At 41.7% G+C, this 20,130-nt stretch overlaps 1 protein-coding gene across 1 annotated transcript in view; it reads right to left on the bottom strand.

The window, feature by feature from the left end:
* OPN5 (opsin 5) overlaps positions 1-20,130 on the bottom strand; it is a 105,420-nt gene that overhangs the window by 26,376 nt on the left and 58,914 nt on the right. Inside the window, exon 5 of the mRNA XM_045009255.1 lies at positions 2,173-2,328. Within this exon, the coding sequence (XP_044865190.1) occupies positions 2,173-2,328 (156 nt within the window). The remainder of the gene's footprint in view (positions 1-2,172; positions 2,329-20,130) is intronic.

Genomic DNA, 20,130 nt, shown 5'->3' with positions numbered 1-20,130 from the left:
CTTTAAATTCACAGTAGTTTTCCTGGTCCTTCTTGCAGCCAGGGGAGTCTGCAGGGAAGCTGGTTGGGATCACAGTCAGTAGACAGAGCCTAGAGTAAGGGAAGGGGGTGAGTTGTGCCTCTCTATTTTAGGGAGTAGTCTGCTTTGTCTCTCTCTGTTTTGGGTTCTTCTGTGTTATTCTGAATTCTTAGAAATAAAGAAGTGTTACATTGCAACCATCCAGCAAGAGGATTTTATGCTTCTAATCTAACTTCTCTGTTTGTTGCCATGAAACATAATCAGAACCTCAGAGGCCTAGTAGAGAGTGTGTTGGCCGCATTTTCACTAACTCAAGATTACCATGTCTTTTGTACCATTGGTTCAGAGTTAGCGTGGGCATTAACAGTCATTTTTTGAAGTGTTTCTTGCTTAATATCCTAATGACTAGATGATCACTCTACTTTAGTATCAGTAATTCCCTACTGATGCTAAAGACACAATGGCTTGCTTCTTCATGGAGGCCACTTTTAAGGGCCCCCACACTTCTCTGAGCCTCTACACTTTGGCAAGAGTGCGTCCATTCATGTATGACATGCAAAGGCCATCTTTGTGGGCACACACTTTCAGAGGTTCCACTTACGTTTTATTTGTAGAGGATTAGAGTTTGTGGGACCTGAGGTGAGGAAATTCTGGTTGTGTGGCCTGGTTTCTTTTATGCAGAGAAAGTTTGCTACTGCTTTTCTTTGTCTTCCTCTGATTGTATTTTTTATTATTTCTCAAAGCTGCTTAGAGCCTGCGAGAGATGTTTCTTTTAAAAAGTTTATATATTGAAATCTACATTAAATACAATAATTTTTAAAAGGCAAAACAATGTATTTTGGAAGGAATACTTTCAACCACTCTGAGTCCTACTTAGTTCCTGGGATGTCAATAAACATAACTTACTCAGGAAAAAGACCTGAGGGTTGGTTTGCTTTGAACAACTCACTGAAAATATCTGTTTACACAGCTGCAGGAAAGAAAAAAGAAAAACAAAATGCTAGGATGTATAGAGAGTAAGAAAAGAATACTGAGAATAGTGTAACGGCACTGTGTAAATCAATGGTGTACCTTTCACATGGAATACTGGGTTTAGTTACTGAAACCAGGAGACCCATTCTGAACACAACACTCCATGTGAGCATACTCCCCTGATTTATACAGTGACATTATACTACTGAATAACAACATGTAAAAGAGATGCCAAGAAAGGCAGCAACAATTATTCAAATCTTGAAACAGCAAAGAGTTCTGTGGCACCTTATAGACTAACAAATGTATTGGAGCATGAGCTTTCATGTGACATGCATCCGACAAAGTGGGTATTCACCCACGAAAGCTCATGCTCCAATACGTCTGTTAGTCTATAAGGTGCCACAGGACTCTTTGCCGCTTTTACAGATCCAAACTAACATGGCTACCCCTCTGATACTCAAATCTTGAAGAGACTTTCATAGCAAAAAAAATTGAAATATCAAGCTTGTTTTGGAAGGATACAAATAAGAGAGGGTCTGATAGAGGTATATGAAATAACGAATGATTATAAAGAAGGTAAATTGGAAGCCCCTGGTATTATGTGCAATATTAAATAGAGCAAGGGGAAATGCAATGAAAGACCATAAATATAAAACTCATACGTGTAGAAATGTATTTCCTCAACACATGGAACTCATTGCCATGCAGTATCACTGAGACCAAGAGTTCAGCAAGACTCAAATATGATTGGGTGTCTGTGGATATTCTCATTATCCGTATAGTTATATTAGACAGATCTTTTTTAAAAATGAAAGGGGTATAAACCCCTATGCTATAAGGGCAGAAGCCAGCCGCTAATTGTCCCAGGCTAGGAAACAACTTCTATGAGCAGATTACCAAATAATTGTCCTTTAAGGGTTTCTTGCATTTTCCTCTGACACATCTAGTACTGGTCACTGTCACAGATAGGATACTGGACCATATGGATCATGGTTTTGATCCCATCTGGCAATACCCATGTTCCTATTACTTAAGTTCCCCACCCACCATCCGACCACATCTTTCTTTTTACTATCTGGTGCACCACAAACATGACTGGCTGCAGCCTTCTTTGCGGGTGCCTGCTAGACCATGTAGTAACTTACAACACCATGAACAAAATAATTAAAACAGCCTTACCAATTACTGTTAAATAAAATCCAGCTACTAAGTCAGCTTCCCTAGAGAGTTTTGATGCAAAGGGGTCTTCATCCTGGAGGTAATGAGGAAGATGGTCATCTTGGGGCAAAGTGCTGTGATTTGATGCCATGCCACTCACGTACAGATTAGCAGTGTCTGAAAATTGAAAGAGCGGAGTCAATAATAGATTACAGTTGCCACCAGGAATCACAATGGAATTTTTGTTTACATACAGAAGAGCACAACTACATCACCCCATCCCCATCTATGGTCTACCAGCTCTCCTTTCATTTCAGGATCCAGTTCAAAATTGCACTCCTTGCTTTCAACCCTCTCCCCATCCTCCGCCAGAGTCTTCCTGCAAGTTACTACCTGACTTTCTCTATGTATGTAGGTACAGTACTTACTCAATATACCTGAGTAATGTCTTTACTCTCCAGCCCCTCTGTTCATGCGACAATAGACTCTCATCTGCCCCTTCAACCACTCTTACAACTCTTGATCCAAGCACTTTCGCACAGGCAGCTCCTTTTATATGCAAAAACTGTAGTATTAATCCTACTTACATGACATATTTAGTAAATAATACTTCTCATTTGTATAGCACTTTTCATCCATACATCTCAGAGCTGCATGCTAAGGTGGGTTTGCATTATCATCCCCATTTTACAGATAGGGAAACCGAGGCACAGAAAGGCTGTCACAATGAGTGAGTGATGCAGATTCAGAACATAGATTTGAAGAAAGGTGCAATGCAAAATGAAGTTGTATCAGCTTTATTCTGAAAGTCAGATTTCACTTCCGTATCCATTACGTTGTGACGGTCTACGACTGGGTCCCTCACACTTGATGTCCGTCAAAACCATTTCAGGCTAAAAGAGGGACCTAGACAAATTAGAAGATTGGACCAAAAGAAATCTGATGAGGTTCAACAAAGACAAGTGCAGAGTCCTGCACTTCGGATGGAAGAATCCCATGCACGGCTACAGACAAGGGACAGAGCAGCTAGGCAGAAGTTCTGCAGAAAAGGACCTAGGGGTTATAGTGGACGAGAAGCTGGATATGAGTCAACAGTGTGCCCTTGTTGCCAAGAAGGCTAACAGCATTTTGGGCTATATAAGTAGGAAATCAAGGGACATGATCATTCCCGTCTATTCGACATTGGTGAAGCCTCATCTGGAGTACTGTGTCCAGTTTTGGGCCCCACGCTACAAGGACGATGTGGAAAAATTGGAAAGAGTCCAGTGAAGGGCAACAAAAATGATTAGGGACCTGGAGAACGTGACTTATGAGGAGAGGCTGAGGGAACTGGGATTGTTTAGTCTGCAGAAGAGAAGAATGAGGGGGGATTTGATAGCTGCTTTCTACTACCTGAAAGGCGGTTCCAAAGAGGATGGATCTAGACTATTCTCAGTAGTACCAGATGACAAAATGAGGAGTAATGGTCTCAGGTTGCACTGGGGGAGGTTTAGGTTGGATATTAGGAAAAACTTTTTCACTAGGACGGCGGTGAAGCACTGGAATGGGTTACCTAGGGAGGTGGTGGAATCTCCTTCCTTAGCGGTTTTTAAGGTCAGGCTTGACAAAGCCCTGGCTGGGATGATTTAGTTGGGGATTGGTCCTGCTTTGAGCAGGGGGTTGGACTAGATGACCTGTACAGGGAGACTTTGGCAAACCAGTAAAGTGCTTGAAACCACTATGGCTTATTGTTAAATGTACCAGACAAATAAAACTATGGTGGAAGTCCTCTAACATCTGAGCAACTGGTGTCCCATTCTCTAGCTGCTCCACACACACAAAAGACAGATCTGTTCAAAGAAAGTCAGACACCAGGAGCACACACTGCTCCATTATATACTGATAAACCCCTATTAATACAGTAATTACATATAAGTTATCCATGGGAGTAGTGTTGTTGTGCATTTTCCAAAGTGAAAGAAGTGAAACATTGCATCATGAATTAGTCATCTGGCAGTAAGATTGTTATTCAGACTGAAGATGTTTATTTCTCTCCTGCCCCATGATGCGGTAATGAAAAGTTTAGCGTCCCAACACAAGCTGACAGAGGAAACCTTGGAGTGACTAACACGTGGCAAGAAGTCGAATAGTGTGCCAGAGATCCCAAACAGGTAGCATTACACCCTATGTCTATGCCAGAGTTGATTAATTTTAGGAAAATATGCTGCAGATATACCGGCCATTTAAAAAATAATTTGATTTATTTTCTTTAAAAACAAAAACATAATGAAGGGGATAACACAAAAATTCAGGGAGTGGTAAATAATGAAGACGACAGGTCACTGATTTGAAGTGAGCTGGATGGCTTTGGTAAACTGGGTGCAAGCAAACAGTATGCACTCTAGTATGGCTAAACATACATGGATATATCTAGAAACAAAGAATATGGGCCATACTTACAGGATAAGGAACTCTATCCTGGGAAGCAGTGACTGAAAAAGATTTGGGGGTCACGGTGAATAATCAGCTGAACATGAGCTCCCATGTGATGCTGTGGTCAAAAGAGCTAATGTGACCCTAGGATGTATAGACAAGGGAATCTCAAGTAGGAGTAGAGAGATTATTTTACCTCTGTATTTGGCTCTGGCGCAACCACTGTATTCAGTTCTGCTGTACACAATTCAAGAAGCATATTAATAAATTGTAGAGGATTCAGAAAAGAGCCTCAAGAATAATTAAAGGATTAGAAAACATGCCTCAGAGTTATAGACTGAAGGAACTCAATCTATTTAGCTTGACAAAGAGAAGATTAAAGGGTGACTTGATTACAATCTACAAGTATCTACATGAGCTCTTCAGTCTAGCAGAGAAAGGTGTATAACACAATCCAATGGCTGAAAGCTGAAGCTGGGCAAATTCAGACCAGAAACATTTTTAATGGTGAGAGTCATTAACCACTGGAGCAATTTACCAAGGGTTATGGTGGATTCTCCATCACTGTCCATTTTTAAATCAGGGCTTAGCACAGTAGGTCCCAGTGCTATTGCAGGATGGATCACAGAGGAGTAGGGCTCAAAAGGACTTCATAAATCCATCCTTCCATGCTGAGGCAGGATTAACTATACATAGACCATCTCTGATAGGTGTTCATTTAACCTGTTCATAAAAATCTCCAGTGACTAGAATTCCACAACCTCCCTTAAAAGCAGCAAAGAGTTCTGTGGCACCTTATAGACTAACTAAGTGGGTATTCACCCACGAAAGCTCATGCTCCAATACGTCTGTTAGTCTATAAGGTGCCACAGAACTCTTGCTGCTTTTACAGATCCAGACTAACACGGCGACCCCTCCAATACTTGACAACCTCCCTTGGTAACTTATTCCAGTACGTCCCCATTCTTATAGTTCAAAAGTACTTCCTAATATCTAATCTAAATCTTCCTTGTTTCAAATAAAGGCAATTACTTCTTGTCCTACCTTCAGTGGACCCATTGATCACCATCCTCTTCATAACATCCTTTGCCATTTTTGAAAATTATATAACCCCACACGCACACACACAGAGCCTTATTGTCTCTAGACTAAGCATGCCCAATTCTTTCAACATTTCCTCATTCATTATTATTATTTTCCTTGAATTGGAAGTAAATGTTGCAAATCCACATTATATAAATGATCCTTGTTAAATTTTCAAAAAAGCACCTTTGTGCTTTCTGCCATGTCGTCCCTCACGTTTGAGAGGAGCTCTCCGTAGACATCCACAAAACCACATCATTGCCCTCCTTCAAATCCCTCCTAAAACTCACCTTTGCCATGATGCCTACAAAAAACTTGACACGGGTTAGTTTTCAGGTGTACCAAGATCCCTGTCTGTCATGCTAATGATGTCTCATTGTTTCTCTGTGCTCTCCCATCTGGCTCTATCCATCGGTTGGTCTCATCTTATACTAGAATGTTAAGCCAGTTGGGACAATGGCCATCTTTTTGTTCTGTGTTTGTACACTGCATAGCACAAGGGGATCTTGGCCCATGACTCAACCTCAGAGGAGCTACCCCAATACACATAACAACAATAGCAATGCAGAATGCTGGCATGAATAATTTATAAAATAACTATAGCAGAAGGATTTATTCACCATTTTTCTAATGATAAATTTTTCACAGTGATGTTTTTGTAAGATTTATGAAAATAAAAGTTTTACAACTCTGAAAATGTGTTTTTAATCCTTAAGGAACATGTAGCATTTAAAAGAGGTTACTCCAACAGAGTTCTATATAAACTACCATAAAAATTGAAAGGCCAGATCTTAACGAGTTCGGTGAGATATAGGTGTTGCACAGATGGAGCTGGTCAATAATTTATTATTTATTTTTTTTACAAAATATTTATTCATCATATGAAACCGACTGTCAAAATGTAAACTTTTGGCAGAAATGTACCTGTTTTGGCAAAAGTTTTGTTAAGCAGATTTCTCAGATTCAGGATGGAGTTGCTGATGAAAACCAGAGAGAGGGGCAAGACCCACTTCATGGATACAGTACTCATCTGAGATGTGAGAAGCCCAGACTCAAGTTTCTTCTCCGCCTGATTCAGTGAAGAAACTTGAACTTGGGTTTCCCACGTCCCATGTGAGGTCCCTAAACATCAGACTACTGCCTATTCTGGGTTGGGGCTCTCACTAACTTGTGTTCGAACTGTTCCATCTTATGTAAATAAATATTCACTGGGAAGAGAGAAAGACTGACTCTATAGGCTGGTCCTCACTCACTTTCTGTTCTTTCATGAACATTTTCAAGAGGTCTGTAACCAAATGCTGAAACCTCAGAATTAATTGGGTTCAAACAAGAATTGGATAAGTTCATGGAGGATAGGTCAATCAGTGGCTATTAGCCAAGATGGTCAGGGATGCAACCTCAAGCTCTGGGTGTCCCTAAACCTATGACTGCTAGAAGCTGGGACTGGACAACAGGGAATGGAACATTTGATACTTGCCCTGTTCTGTTCATTCCCTCTGAAGATCTGGCACCAGCCCCTGTGGGAAGGCAGGATACTGGTCTAGGTGAATCATTGCTCCCAGTATGGTCATTATGTTCTTATGAAATTTTTCATTAAATGGAATTTTCCCCAAAACAGAACAGAGGTGAAGGCCCAGGCTGCACCAGTTCTTACAATTCTTTCACTGGTATTAGTGAGAGTCAGATGGATTCTCTTTGCACTCAGTCATGAGCCTGGCTATGCACATGTGGAGCGGAGTAAGCCAATACCAGCTGAACGGGCCCAGGGTTTGGGGGGCGGGGCGCAGTCACTGCCAGCCTGCTACTCCCCACTTGAAGCGAGGGGGACGCATGGAATAGATTGTGACTCTTTGGAGTCGCTGTCAGCTTCCTGCAGAGCTACATGCTGTACCTTACTTGGGCTGGACGGCAAGGTAGAAATTCAGCCCTTCAAGATTTAAGAAAATGTCAGGAATACCATGGTTTTGGTACAAACCGGGAAAGAGAAAATCCAACCTGATCTCTTTATACAAAAAATGTAGCCTTTTAAAAATGGGCTATTTTTTTAAAAGTTTATCTTGTTGACTGGTGGAGAAAGGAATGCAGCCTCTTATTACAAAAGGCCTAAATTATCCTAAAATAAGAAACCATGCCTTTTCTCACATCCAGAAAGGAACCCTAATATCAGGGGTGAAAGTAACTTAAAGGACTTACTGGTACCCTGGAGTCCTGAGCAGGAAGCGGGGCCTCAACCGGAAGGGGGCAGGGCCTCAATCGGAAGAGGCAGACCCTTTAAATCCCTGGGCCCTTTAAATCAAGATTTAAAGGGCCCAGGGCTCCATCAGCAGCGGCTGGGAGCACCGGGCCCTTTGAATCACTGCTGGAGCCCTAGGCCCTTTAAATCACCGCCAGAGCCCCAGGGCTCCTGGCCGCTGCCCCGGGGCTCTGGCAGTGGGGCTCGGGTGGTGATTTAAAGGACCCAGGGCTCCCCACAGCTGCTGCAGTAGTGGCAGCCAGAGCCCCGGGCCCTTTAAATCACCACCAGAGCCTGCTGCTGGGAGCCCCAGGGCTCCCGGCCACCACCGCTACCCCAGGGCTCCAGCAGCGGGACTCTGGCAGTGATTGAAAGGACCCAGGGCTCCAGCCACTGCCAGGAGCCCTGGGCCCTTTGAATCGCAGGCCTGGGGAAGCTGCCCCTTGCCAGTACGGTGGGCTGTGTACCGGACCAGACCAGCTTACTTTCACCTCTGCCTAATATAGAATTGATTCAAGAACACTAGAAACCAAAAGCAGAACAGATTAGTGAGTTTACTGTTCCTCTTGTCAGTCAAAAATCAATATGAGTTGCAATCCTGATAAACAAATATTTCCCATTCAATGCTGGAAAAAACAATGAAGACTGAAGATGGCTTTATGGTATTAATACAAAGCCAGGGTAAGAATTTTTCAATTTCTCTTAATATCTGTGCCTCAAACTTTGATATTCCAAATTTTGTTTTGAAGAAACTAAGGACAATATTGCAATGCATAGCAAGGGCAAGAAGAGCCTGGTGCAACGAGTCTTTGCTGTTTCATCAAAGAACCATGATCTTATTATAAAATCGTGTATTTCCATCTGCCAACCCCTGTCCGGTTCTCAAATCCCTACAAATGGTGAACTTGAAAAAAAACAAAAACTTTGACTACATTACAATGCACTACTATAACTGATGTGCAAAGCCAAGATTTGAATGTAATATTATCAGTAGATATTAACACAGTTAAAATAATGCCCACAGAATTTCATGCATCCTTCGTTCCAGTTCTGTACAATGTTGTTGAAAACTCTGTAAAAATGGTTGAGTCCCAGTCACCGTGTATGATGCAATCACTTAACCACATGAGCTGCTTTATTCATGTGAGTAGCCCCATTGATGTCAGTGGGACTAGTCATGCATTAAATTCATCCCTTGGCAGAAAGTCAGCACGAGGCCTTCTCACCCCATGTGAGTAAAGCTGCCCAAGCAGCTTTCATCATGAAGAACACAGAATGGCAGGGTGGGGTGTGGGGTGCTGAGACACCTAATGTTCCCCTTCTCCCCTCCCCCTTCTCCCCTAGACCTAGAAGCAAAATCTACAATAAAAACTGCACTAACAAGCCATTTGCTGACCATCATAATTGCTCCCTCTGCTTGTGTGTTATAACCCTTTCCTCCCAAATCTGGGCCTGACTTTTCTATTCAGACTGCAAGCTCTTCAGGTCAGAGCATACCTCTTATTCTATGTTTGTGCAGTGCTTAGCAGAAAGGGGTCACAATCTTGATGTGTCCCAAGGCAGTAGTGTCATATTAATAACAATAACATCATGTGAGTACATGGCAGGATAGGCTGTGGCACAAAATAAGACAGGAGAAGAAGGGATCTATTAAAAGAGTCTGCTAATACAGATATAAGCTTTAGAATGACTGTAGTGACTTGTTCAAATCAGTGGTGATGATGGGATTTCAGGATAACTTGTGATGGGGTGTACCCACCCTGCTCTGAGCCAACGGGGATGGACCAATCACTGTGGGCCCAGGAAGCCATGGCCCTCAAACCTGTTGCGCAGGCTCCAGGTGGAAGGGATAGATAAAAGGAGGCAGCCCAGCTCAGTCTGGTCTGGTCGAGGAGAAGGAACGACACGTGTTACAAGCTCCTGTGGAGATGCCAGAGACTCCCCAAGGGGTGGAAACCGTAGACCAGGACTATGCTGCGAGCGACCAGACGACCACACAGATTTATGGGGACACCGAGTCACTGCCAGCTGGGGAGATGCATGAGAAGCACCTTGTGGTAGGAAGTGACCCAGGGAGTTAGTAGAACCTGATTCTTAACAGGGAACCGTCCAGCTTCATAGGGCCCACCCAGCTCCACCAGATTCTTCAACCCCCCACCACTTGCCACTAGGCATGGCTACTGCTTGTTTCCTCTGCCCCACCTGGGAGCTACAAACTGACTCTTCTGCCCTGCCCCGCCCCAAGGGTCAGAACTTCAGCTGCTGTTTGCTTTTCCCAACCAGGAGGCTTAGGGGCCCTACACTACTCGTTTGTTCAGCCTTGCCTAGGGGCTATAGACTGAAGGTTTGTTCTGCCCCCACCCGGAAGGGCAGGAACCCTAACTGTTACTGTAGATCCCGGCCAGGAAGCACAGAGGCTGCAGACTGCTTGTTCTACTCTGCCCGTGGGCCATGGATAGATATTTGTTCAACCCCGCCAGGGGTCCCGAGACCACATCGTTCCAATTATTTGATCCCCTAGGGAGTACAGATGATTGTGGGATGGGGTGTGCCAACCCAGCACTGGGCCAACAGGGACTCCCCCGCTGACAAACAGGGCCCCCCATCACACTGCTGACGTTGGATAGAGGGGATATATTCTGGTCCTATGGCTGTTATAACTGTGAATGGGAAATAAATCTGCACATTTTAAGATGGAAAGGAGATGAAGGCAAGGAGGCCCACTTTCACCAATTGTATTTAATACTATCCTTGAACCCCAGGTCCAAACATCAAGACAAAGGCCAGGTCTACACTAATGAACTTACAGCGACACAGCTGTACCAACGCAGCTGCACCCCGTACGATGGCTTGTGTAGACACTCTATGCTGACAGAAGAGAGCTCTCCCATCGAGATAATAAAACCACCTCAATGAGCGGTGGTAGCAGCTATGTCAGCAGGAGAAGCTCTCCCACCGACAGTGCTGTGCACATGAGCCCTTATGCCGGCAATACTTACGTCATTCAGGGGGTGGTTTTTTCACACCCCTGAGTGACATAAGTTTTGATGACATAAGTGATAATGTAGACATGACCTAAGACCCTGATTCAGGAAGGTACTTAGGCACATACGTAGTCCTGTTGAAATCAGTAAGCCTGCTCACATTCTGAAAGTTAAGCACATACTTAATTATTTTCCTGAACTGGGATTTTAATGACGGCATCAAGGGTAACCAATTTGCCAAAGTTCCTTTTTTGCTTTTGTTCTCCATTCAGATGCTACGCCCTCCTGTAACAAGCAAGCTTAATTCAATTTTTTTTTCTGAGGAATTGGGGCAAAACATCTCTGGACTTAAAATAAAGACAAACAAATCCTTGGTAAGAATGGGAGAAGGTATAGAAAGCAATTAATCACTGCCCTTTGGGTACATCCACACAGCAAGTGGGTGAGTGAGTCCCAGCTTGGGTAGAAATAAATGCAGTAGGTCTGCTCAAACTCATGCCTAAAAATAGCAGCATGGGCAGCGATTTGGGTTAGTTGCCCAAGTCCATATGCGGGGGTTGGGTGGAATTGTATTTAGGCAGCTAACCTGATCCATCTTCCACAACCTGTGCTGCTGCGGCCACACTGATATTTTTAAGCACTAGCTTGAGCAGAGCTTCCATGTGAACGTCTACCCAAGCTGGGAAACATCCTCCCAGCGGCTGCGTAGATACATCCTAAGGGTCCCAAAAAAGGCTTTACGGGCCTTATCTGAAGCCCACTGATTTAAGTCTTTCGATTGACTTCAACAGACTTTGAAAGTCTCCTTGGCCTCTCCTCCTAATATCTTTGACAATGCGGTACAATAGCCCTCGTAATTGTACCCAAATCCATGCTTCTGAGGAATTCCTCATTTTGAGGGACATCATTCATTTTAGTCCTTTGTTCCACACAAATTCCGCATCCCCTCTACTTCTATTTTCATCAGAAATAAAGAACTGTGAAACTAAGGTTATAGAAAGTGTGAGTTATGCTCAAAGCATTTTAAATGGGATTTAAAGTCCTTCATTTTGAGCTTTGTTAGCATCACACATTGAGTCCATCATTTGGGCCTTAATAGCTTGAGACCTATGTCCAAAGGGAGAGGCACAAAAACTCTATCAAAAATTGGCAGTATCTTCCAGATGATAAAGAGAAACCAGAGAAAAAGGCACCAGAGGAACTACACTTTGCAATGGTTGCTATAACTGGTTGCATCAAGATTTGCTACTTTCATAGAAAACCTCAAAAATAAGAAGAACAAGGCTACAACTATTTGATAAAGGTCAGTTTGCTACTTGGCAAAAGATGAAAAATATCATAGGACTTGAACTAGATCAACTTAAATTTTACAAGTAAAAGAGTCTGCTACAAAGTCACATTGGAAGCCACAGTTCATAGGACATTAACAATGTGAACAAAGTTTGTGTAACAATTCACTAACAAAGGTCCTAAGCTTGCAAAGGATACAGCACATGTGTAACTTTACTCATACAAATAGTTCCATTGAATTCAATGAAACTTCACAGGGCTGGGACCAAAAAGGGTGTAATATGTGGGGCTGGGCAGAAAACATTTCCATTTCATGAAACATTTTGAGGTTTCAAAATCTTTTCATGCCCAATGTGGAATGAAAATGAAACCTTTTGAAGTTAGGGATCAGTGAAATTAACAACGCTTTAAATGCTGTACTGTAGTCACTCTACTGAAGTGAATGGAATTCACTGTCTGACCTGTTGAATCCACAAGAAAAATATCTAGACAGTGCAGCAACCTGGACACCCTTCTCTTGTTACAATACATAGTAAAAAGTTTCCCCAGTATGGGATGCCCTAAAGACTGTCTGTATGTATCTTCTCTTCCAATTTAGGTTATTTTTAACAAAGTTTCAGTATGCTTTACTTTGAGAAACTCAGCCAATTGGAAATTATTGTTATTGTTCTGATTCAGCAAGGGACACAAGCATGTGACTTGAAGATAATGAGACTACTCTGACAGTTTTGTTCATTACTTTTACAAGACTATGATAAATTTTGTACATAGTATGTCTTGTGGGGTATCATTTGAAAACTCAATCTGCTGAGCATTATTGTCATGTTGAGATATGCGTAGCAACACTGTGTATGAAGTTATAAGATTCTACTGTATGAATGTTACTGAAACATGCTATAATTCTGGGTAATACCCACAAACCAGTTTTTCAGAGACAAAGGCATACTGATCCCAGCCAGTTAAAGAGTCATCAACTGCCTAAGCGTAACACCGACAGACCCCAGTTGGCAGCGGGCATGATCAAACCTGGGATCTCTGGAGCTTAGTGCATGAGCCTCTACTGCATGAACTAAAAGCCAACAGGCTGTTAGCTAAGGCTGTAGAGCAGACTCATTTTCTCTCTCTCTCTCTAAGTGGTCTTGGTGCCACTAGGTGTGACAGAACACCACACCCAGGAAGTGTATGGGTTACATAATCACACACTGTCCAGCAGTAGGGACAGTGCAAATCTCATGTACACAACAGACAGCTTGTCACCTTCACCACAGCTGGGGGTAATTCTCAGGAAGAGAAGGGCTGTATAAAATGAGCGACAGTGGCCTCCACTTGACCTCTTCTCCTCCGCCCATCTCTGTACTGAAGACATCAAAGAATACCTGAATGACTCTGACCAAAGGGGGAAGGGTCCCAGGCTGAAAGGAGAGCCAGCCTGTGAAATATACTACAATTTATGGTGGGACAAACCTTTTGCTTTTACGTTTATTTAGCTTGCTAAGTTTAGACATTAGATTGCATTTTTTATCTTTTTATTCACTTTGCAACCAGTTCTGACTTTTATGCCTCATGATTTGTAATCACATACAATCTATCTTTCTGTAGTTAACTTGGTTTACTGTTTTATCTTATCCAGTGTGTTTGAACTAAAGTGTGTGGAAAACTCCATTTGGGACAACAAGGCTGGTGCATTATCATTTTCCTTTGAAGAAATGACAGACTTTATATGAGCTTGTACCACACAATGAGTGGCCTGGGCAGTAACAAGATGCACATTTCTGGGGGGAAGTCTGGGACTAGAGAATGTTCTGGTGTTATTCTGCAGTTTAATCTATGAGTAGCTAGCTAGTAGCACTCAATACTGTGCAGCTGGGAGAAAGTTACATGCTGACCACTGGGTTATCTGGCCAGGAGTGGCTGATCTCATAGTAAAGCAGAGTAAGAGGCTCCCTTGGTGGGGGAACTGGGGGGGACAGCTGTTTAATGGTCCAGATTGTACCCTGGGGAATGTCACAATTGCACACATGCTTAAAGTTACACACATCTTGCTGAATCAAAGGCTATATTATAAAACAACAATGAATTAGGTTATAATGAATTTATTTCATTGGCAGTTTATACTGGATTTCTTTTTCAAATTTTTTTTCAATTATTTATTATTATATTTTATGTATTTTGCCCCAATTTTCTTTTACATGGTCACTTATTAAATGCAGGGCCGGCTCCAGGCACCAGAGGAGAAAGCACGTACCTGGGGTAGCACATGCTAAGGGGCGGCATTCCGGCCATTATTGGGGTGGCAAAGTCCGAGCATTTTTTGTTGTTGTTTTTTTGGTTTGGGTCAGCAAAAATGGTAGAGTCGGCCCTGAGTAAATGCAACATAATGTTTCCACAGATTTCATCAATAGCCCTGATTATCTAATGCTGTACCCCTGTTCTGCTTTTTGGTGAAAGGAGGCATTTCCGATGTTTGGACTAGATCACTTCGTATATTTCTAGCTGACCTAATGCCCAATGTAGTCAATGCAAATCTCTCCATCAGTTTAAACTGGCACTGGATCAGGCCCAAATAAAATAATTTGTAACAAAATTATTTGACATGGTAACAACAAAGGATAAAAAATGCTTGGCTCAGATGGAGAAAGATAAGTGGTTTAGTATGTGATAGGAAGATACCAGTAAAATTAAATGGGAAAGCCTACAAAACAGTGGCCCATCCAGTTTGAATCAGTAAGGTGCTGAGCATTAGGCAACAAAGAAGAAACATGAGCAAATGATTTCTTCCACAGAAATGTGACTGTTGGGAGGGAGGAGTGGTATAAGCAAGAAAGACCACATAAGGACTGTGTATGTCTGCTACTTGCTCAAAGCAAGACCCATAAACAAAAAAATGTAGGAGGGCAGGCTCAGGTGGTTTGCTCATGTACAGCGCAGTTCTGGCAATGCTGTGAGTAAGACCATCCAAGAGATCATGACTGAGGGAAAAAGACAGAGAGGCCGCCCCAAGAAGAAGAGATGGAATGTCATAAATTAAGGCACGTTAGCATGTGGTGGGATAGAGGATAAGGCATTGAAAAGAGCACTTTGGTGGAAGAGGACTCGTGGAGCAGACCCCATCTGATGGGTAACCAAGGAAGAAGAAGGTAACAATAAACATTTCCAAATATCTCCCAAATTAGTCTCCACAATTAGATCTAAGAATAATTGTACAACATAGGGTCATTGCAAACAGTTTGTTTTATATAGTATCAGAGAGGTAGCCGTGTTAGTCTGGATTTGTAAAAGCAACAAAGAGTCTGTGGCACCTTATAGACTAACAGACGTATTGGAGCATGAGCTTTCGTGGGTGAATACCCACTTCGTCGGATGCATGCATCTGATGAAGTGGGTATTCACCCACAAAAGCTCATGCTCCAATACGTCTGTTAGTCTATAAGGTGCCACAGACTCTTTTCTGCTTTATATAGGGAACTGAAACTTAACAAAGGAAAGATTTAAAACATAATCATACGGTCATTATCAAGTGATAAGCAACTCCTGCTTTTGTCTTGGACATTTAGGATGTTCGGGCCAGAGAGATCCCAATTAAAAATATCCCTTGCAAATCCCAGCTGTTCTCTCCTCAGCTGTTCCAGTGCCAAATTCCAGGCTTTCGTGGCTTGATAAAGATGCAGATAATTGATAAGCTCCCTCACGCTTGTGTTTTACAGCTATCTGTTATAAAATCATTAAGAAAGGGAATCTGTGCTGCATGTAGGGCTCCTGCCTGCCAAACACTGAGCACTATCAGCTCCCAGCTGGCTTCAATGGGAGTTATGGACAGTCCACACTTTACGGAATGTTCAGCCCTTGCAAGTTCAAGCTCCTACAGCCTCACGGGACTTCCGTTTGTGATTCCTGTGCTCCTGTGATTTCTTTCCCTGTTCATTTGGAAATAATGATAATAACGATTGGAAATAAACAAAAAATAATAATGAAGCAACCTTTGCTTTGGTCAAGATCTGCAAGTCTTTAGTAGTTCACAAGACAATGTGCCTGTGATGGTACACCAGCATCGTCTGCGTCTTTCTACGCCTCCCTGTCCTGACTGTTAAATCCACAATGGAATTGTAAAGGAGTCCAACATGTGTCATGACAATCAGTGACGTATCCTTTAACCACCTGCTTCTCTTCAGTCAATCATTTTCTCCAATTACAACTGCTTTCTCTAAGCAGGTTTCTACTAGAGATATACATCCTTAATCACACATTTCTCTGATAGTCCAAGTAATAACCACATTTGGGAAGCTAAACCAGAAAAAGTATTAATTAGTCAATCCTCAATCTCCCGGTGAGGGAGGCATGATAATGTTCAGAACCATCTGAACTTATAACATCTTTGGGTTGCATCCCTATGGCTCAGCAAAGAACACCAAAAATATATACTTTGTATTGTGACACCAGACTATGCGATGTGGCATGAATCAAGTGTTTTGGTATGTTTGTTATATCTGATGAACAAAATTAATAAAAAATATAAATGAAAATAAAAGATGTGGCAAGAATGTTTGTCCCCCACAGGTCAGACTCTGAATAACACGCGATAATCTCTCAACAGTGAATGCCTCTGTTCTGGAAATACTAGTGCTTCAATAACAGCGACATGATTTTAATAGCACCCTTCACAACAGAGCCTGCTTTGCAAAGTAATAAAAGCTGCAAATATTTACCATTGGTTTGCTATTGTGGATGGTTCCCAGTACTTCAATAGAGCTATTCATGGTAGTAACCCCTACACCGAGTGTTTGCAGAACCGAGCTCTAAATCAATTACGCTGATCAAAAATTAGGAAAAGTCAAAGCAATAGCACTCAAGTGATGATTGGTGTCTCAATAGCAGTAGTACTAATCAACAAACAGTGAAGGCTGTCCAGACAGCAAGGCGAGTATTCGGGAACAGAAATACCCACAAAATTATAGCTCTGATTTCAGAAACCCCAGAAATCAAACCAAAGGCAGAGTAACAGCAAAGTAACAATGTGCACAATTTTCACAGGGTAACACCGAGTTATTGCAGTGATATTCTGTGTTGTACTTTCCTATAGGAGAATGCAGGAGAAAAATACAAATACGAAAATCTCTGTGCACAAAAACAAAACAAAACAAAAATCAATAAAACTGAAAAGAAATTCAAGTCCCCAAAAAGAAAAATATTGTCTGTAATTATTTAACTTAACAGGCCTTTTATTATTTAGGATTATTATGCCAAACAGCCTATCACTCTTTCTGGTAGAGGTCTCCTATTAATGGGCCTATTCTACCTTCGATGGGCGAATGGAATGATATGCAGAGGCCCTCGTCTACGTAATTGTACTGTATATAATTATCAATAGAGAGTTACAGTTGACAAAGTGAGGGAAGTGTTGACCAGCCTATAAGGTCACATGTATTCACTTCTCACAGAGAACAATTAAGTCTTTCAAAAGCCCTATGAGTTAAGTATTCACATAACTATTTTCCGATGTGTAAAGTTAATTACTGAGCAGTTTAGTGACTTGCACTACAGCAAGTCAATGGCTGGGACTGTAACCCAAAAATACTGATGCCCATTCCTCTGCTCTCCCCACAAGAGAACTCATTCCCCCAATTACAGGATATAGTGTACATTAAAATTGTCCATCTGCTGCCTGCCGGCCACTGAAACAGCAACTGTTTCAACCCTCCAAATGTGCATAATATGTGTACGTGAAAATGTGTACTCCAGAAAAACAAAAACACAGGCTCATTACATATAAGCTGTCCATAAACATTAGAATTATTGTCCTGATATACTGCTCCTAACAAGTACTTTGATATTAATTCTTGATTAAAAATGGGGTTTTAAAAATTACAATAAAGATTAAACAGTCAAGTTTACATACAAGGGACCAGATTCTCAGCTGGTGTAAACTATCACTCCACCGAAGTCAATGGAGCAATGACATTTTACGCCAGCTGAGGATCTGCCGCTAGGTGTATCAATCTACATATAAGACACAGTATGTCAAACCTAATAGAGAGCCTAGAGGAAGGGATTTTTATATCTTTTAGATCCTCAGAACAAAATCCTTCAGCAAGCCCATGAAGTGTACTCCAGTGATCTTCAGCTTTGCTGTTGTTGTGACACATTCACTATTTCTTGCTTTGAAAACCGTCGTGAAATATTTCACATTTCTAATGTTGCCCAGTGAAGGGATTGCTCACTCATCTCACACAGACATAAGAGACATGACAACAGCTAAAGGGGGAAAGAGAAACCAACATCATTGCTATATGTCAAAACTTTCATTTAGAACCACAGCTTTGAATTTATTAGATACCTTTTTAAGGGCCAGATTCTGACACCCTCACTCATGCTGGGTAGTACCTTATTTTGTGGGACGTCCCATGGAAATTGATGGGACTTCTTGTCTAGTAACGAGTTACTCAACATGAGCAAAGGTCATCCAGATCTAGCCCTAAAAGAAGGATACACATGCATAAATGAAAAGTGGATAAAGAGTAGACACACAGAGTAAATATCTGACAGTGTATGTGCACATATTACACACATTGCATGCACACACACACACATTTTTATTATTCAATTTTCTTCTTAATAAGAGTTATAACAGAAGAAGACAATACCTCGTTCTTGAGCTCTGTATAGTGCATTCCCTCCAAAGATCCAATATTCCTCTTTATGTCAATGTCTGGATCAAAGCAATCTTTCAGCAAGCATAAATCCACAGCATGTTCTGTGTGGCTTAAGTGTTCCAAGTTTTAGAGTTTGGGGGGAGGGTGTTTGTTTATAAAAATGATCACTCTCTCCTCCCCTATCTGACTTCTTAGGCTAATAGCTCTGCATGTTGCAGTATTTGTTCTCTCTCTCTCTCTCTCTCTCTCTCTCTCTGATGTGGTGCTACTGAAGCAAATAGATCTTACCACATGAAATTATCATTTTCTAGAGCATCCAACCCCCTTGGTCCTTCCCCAATCAGCTTGCTATGACATCTTTAGAGAAAAAAACAATCCTGCTAGGGTACTTATGAATGAATGAGGAGGAGTGTGACTCAAAGATTTGTAGGAGCAGACAGAACTAGATAGAACAACAACAACAAAATCACATGCTGGGAATGATAAAGTCCCTCCTGTGTAAATCAGAGACCATAATAATAATCCTGTGCATTGTCTGTGCCACAAAAATTAAGAATGCTTTTAAAGTTTAAGGATTAGAGGTTTTTCTCCTCAACAAGTAATGCTTACCCTATTGGCTGGAAAACATCCTAAATAGTAAAAGGCTTTTTATTGTTGTTGTTATTAATAGAAACATCTCTTGCTATTCTGTTTCACTGATGTTTTCCCCCTCCACTGATTGGCAAAATTTTATAGATCTTTAAAATTCAGGGTTTGACTCTCTGCTTAGGTAGATTAATGGAGCGATGACTATTTACAGCAGTGAGGATCTGGGCCTCAGAAACCACTAAAGAAAATTTTTAAATTAAGTATCTGTGAAAGAAATGTAAAGTCATGAAATCTCAGAGTCAACCCAATTTTTCATCAGAATAGAGACAGATTTTTCAGGCGCCTGCATGGCCTGACCGGCAGAATCACTTTGCTTTAGCCAGTGTAGGTTCACGTCTAACAGCAGGTTAGGGTGGGCTCTTGCAAGACTAATCTGACACCATCTATTGGAAGGATAATGACCAGAAAAAATAATTTTATATGCTCTCTAACCTTGGACTAATTCTGTCACCTCTCAGCCAAACGCTAAAAATGAGGAGACTTCAGAAGTTACCAAGAGATTTTCATAAAATACAAACTCAATGTGTTGACTTAACAGGCTAATTTTTCTATTTCTATTTAATACAGGCTTTTTCCCTTTCTTCCATTGTTTTAAAAAGAAAATGTGAATTTCATTAGCCCCTTGTTCTTCTCACCTGAAGTGGAAAAGGCTTCATCACATGGGTAGAAAGATATAAAAATT

The sequence above is a fragment of the Mauremys mutica genome, chromosome 3 (assembly GCF_020497125.1).
Source record: "Mauremys mutica isolate MM-2020 ecotype Southern chromosome 3, ASM2049712v1, whole genome shotgun sequence".
In the NCBI taxonomy this organism is placed as follows: Eukaryota; Metazoa; Chordata; order Testudines; family Geoemydidae; genus Mauremys; species Mauremys mutica.
Note: the sequence above shows the minus strand (reverse complement) of the source record. Positions and strands in the feature narration are given on the sequence as shown.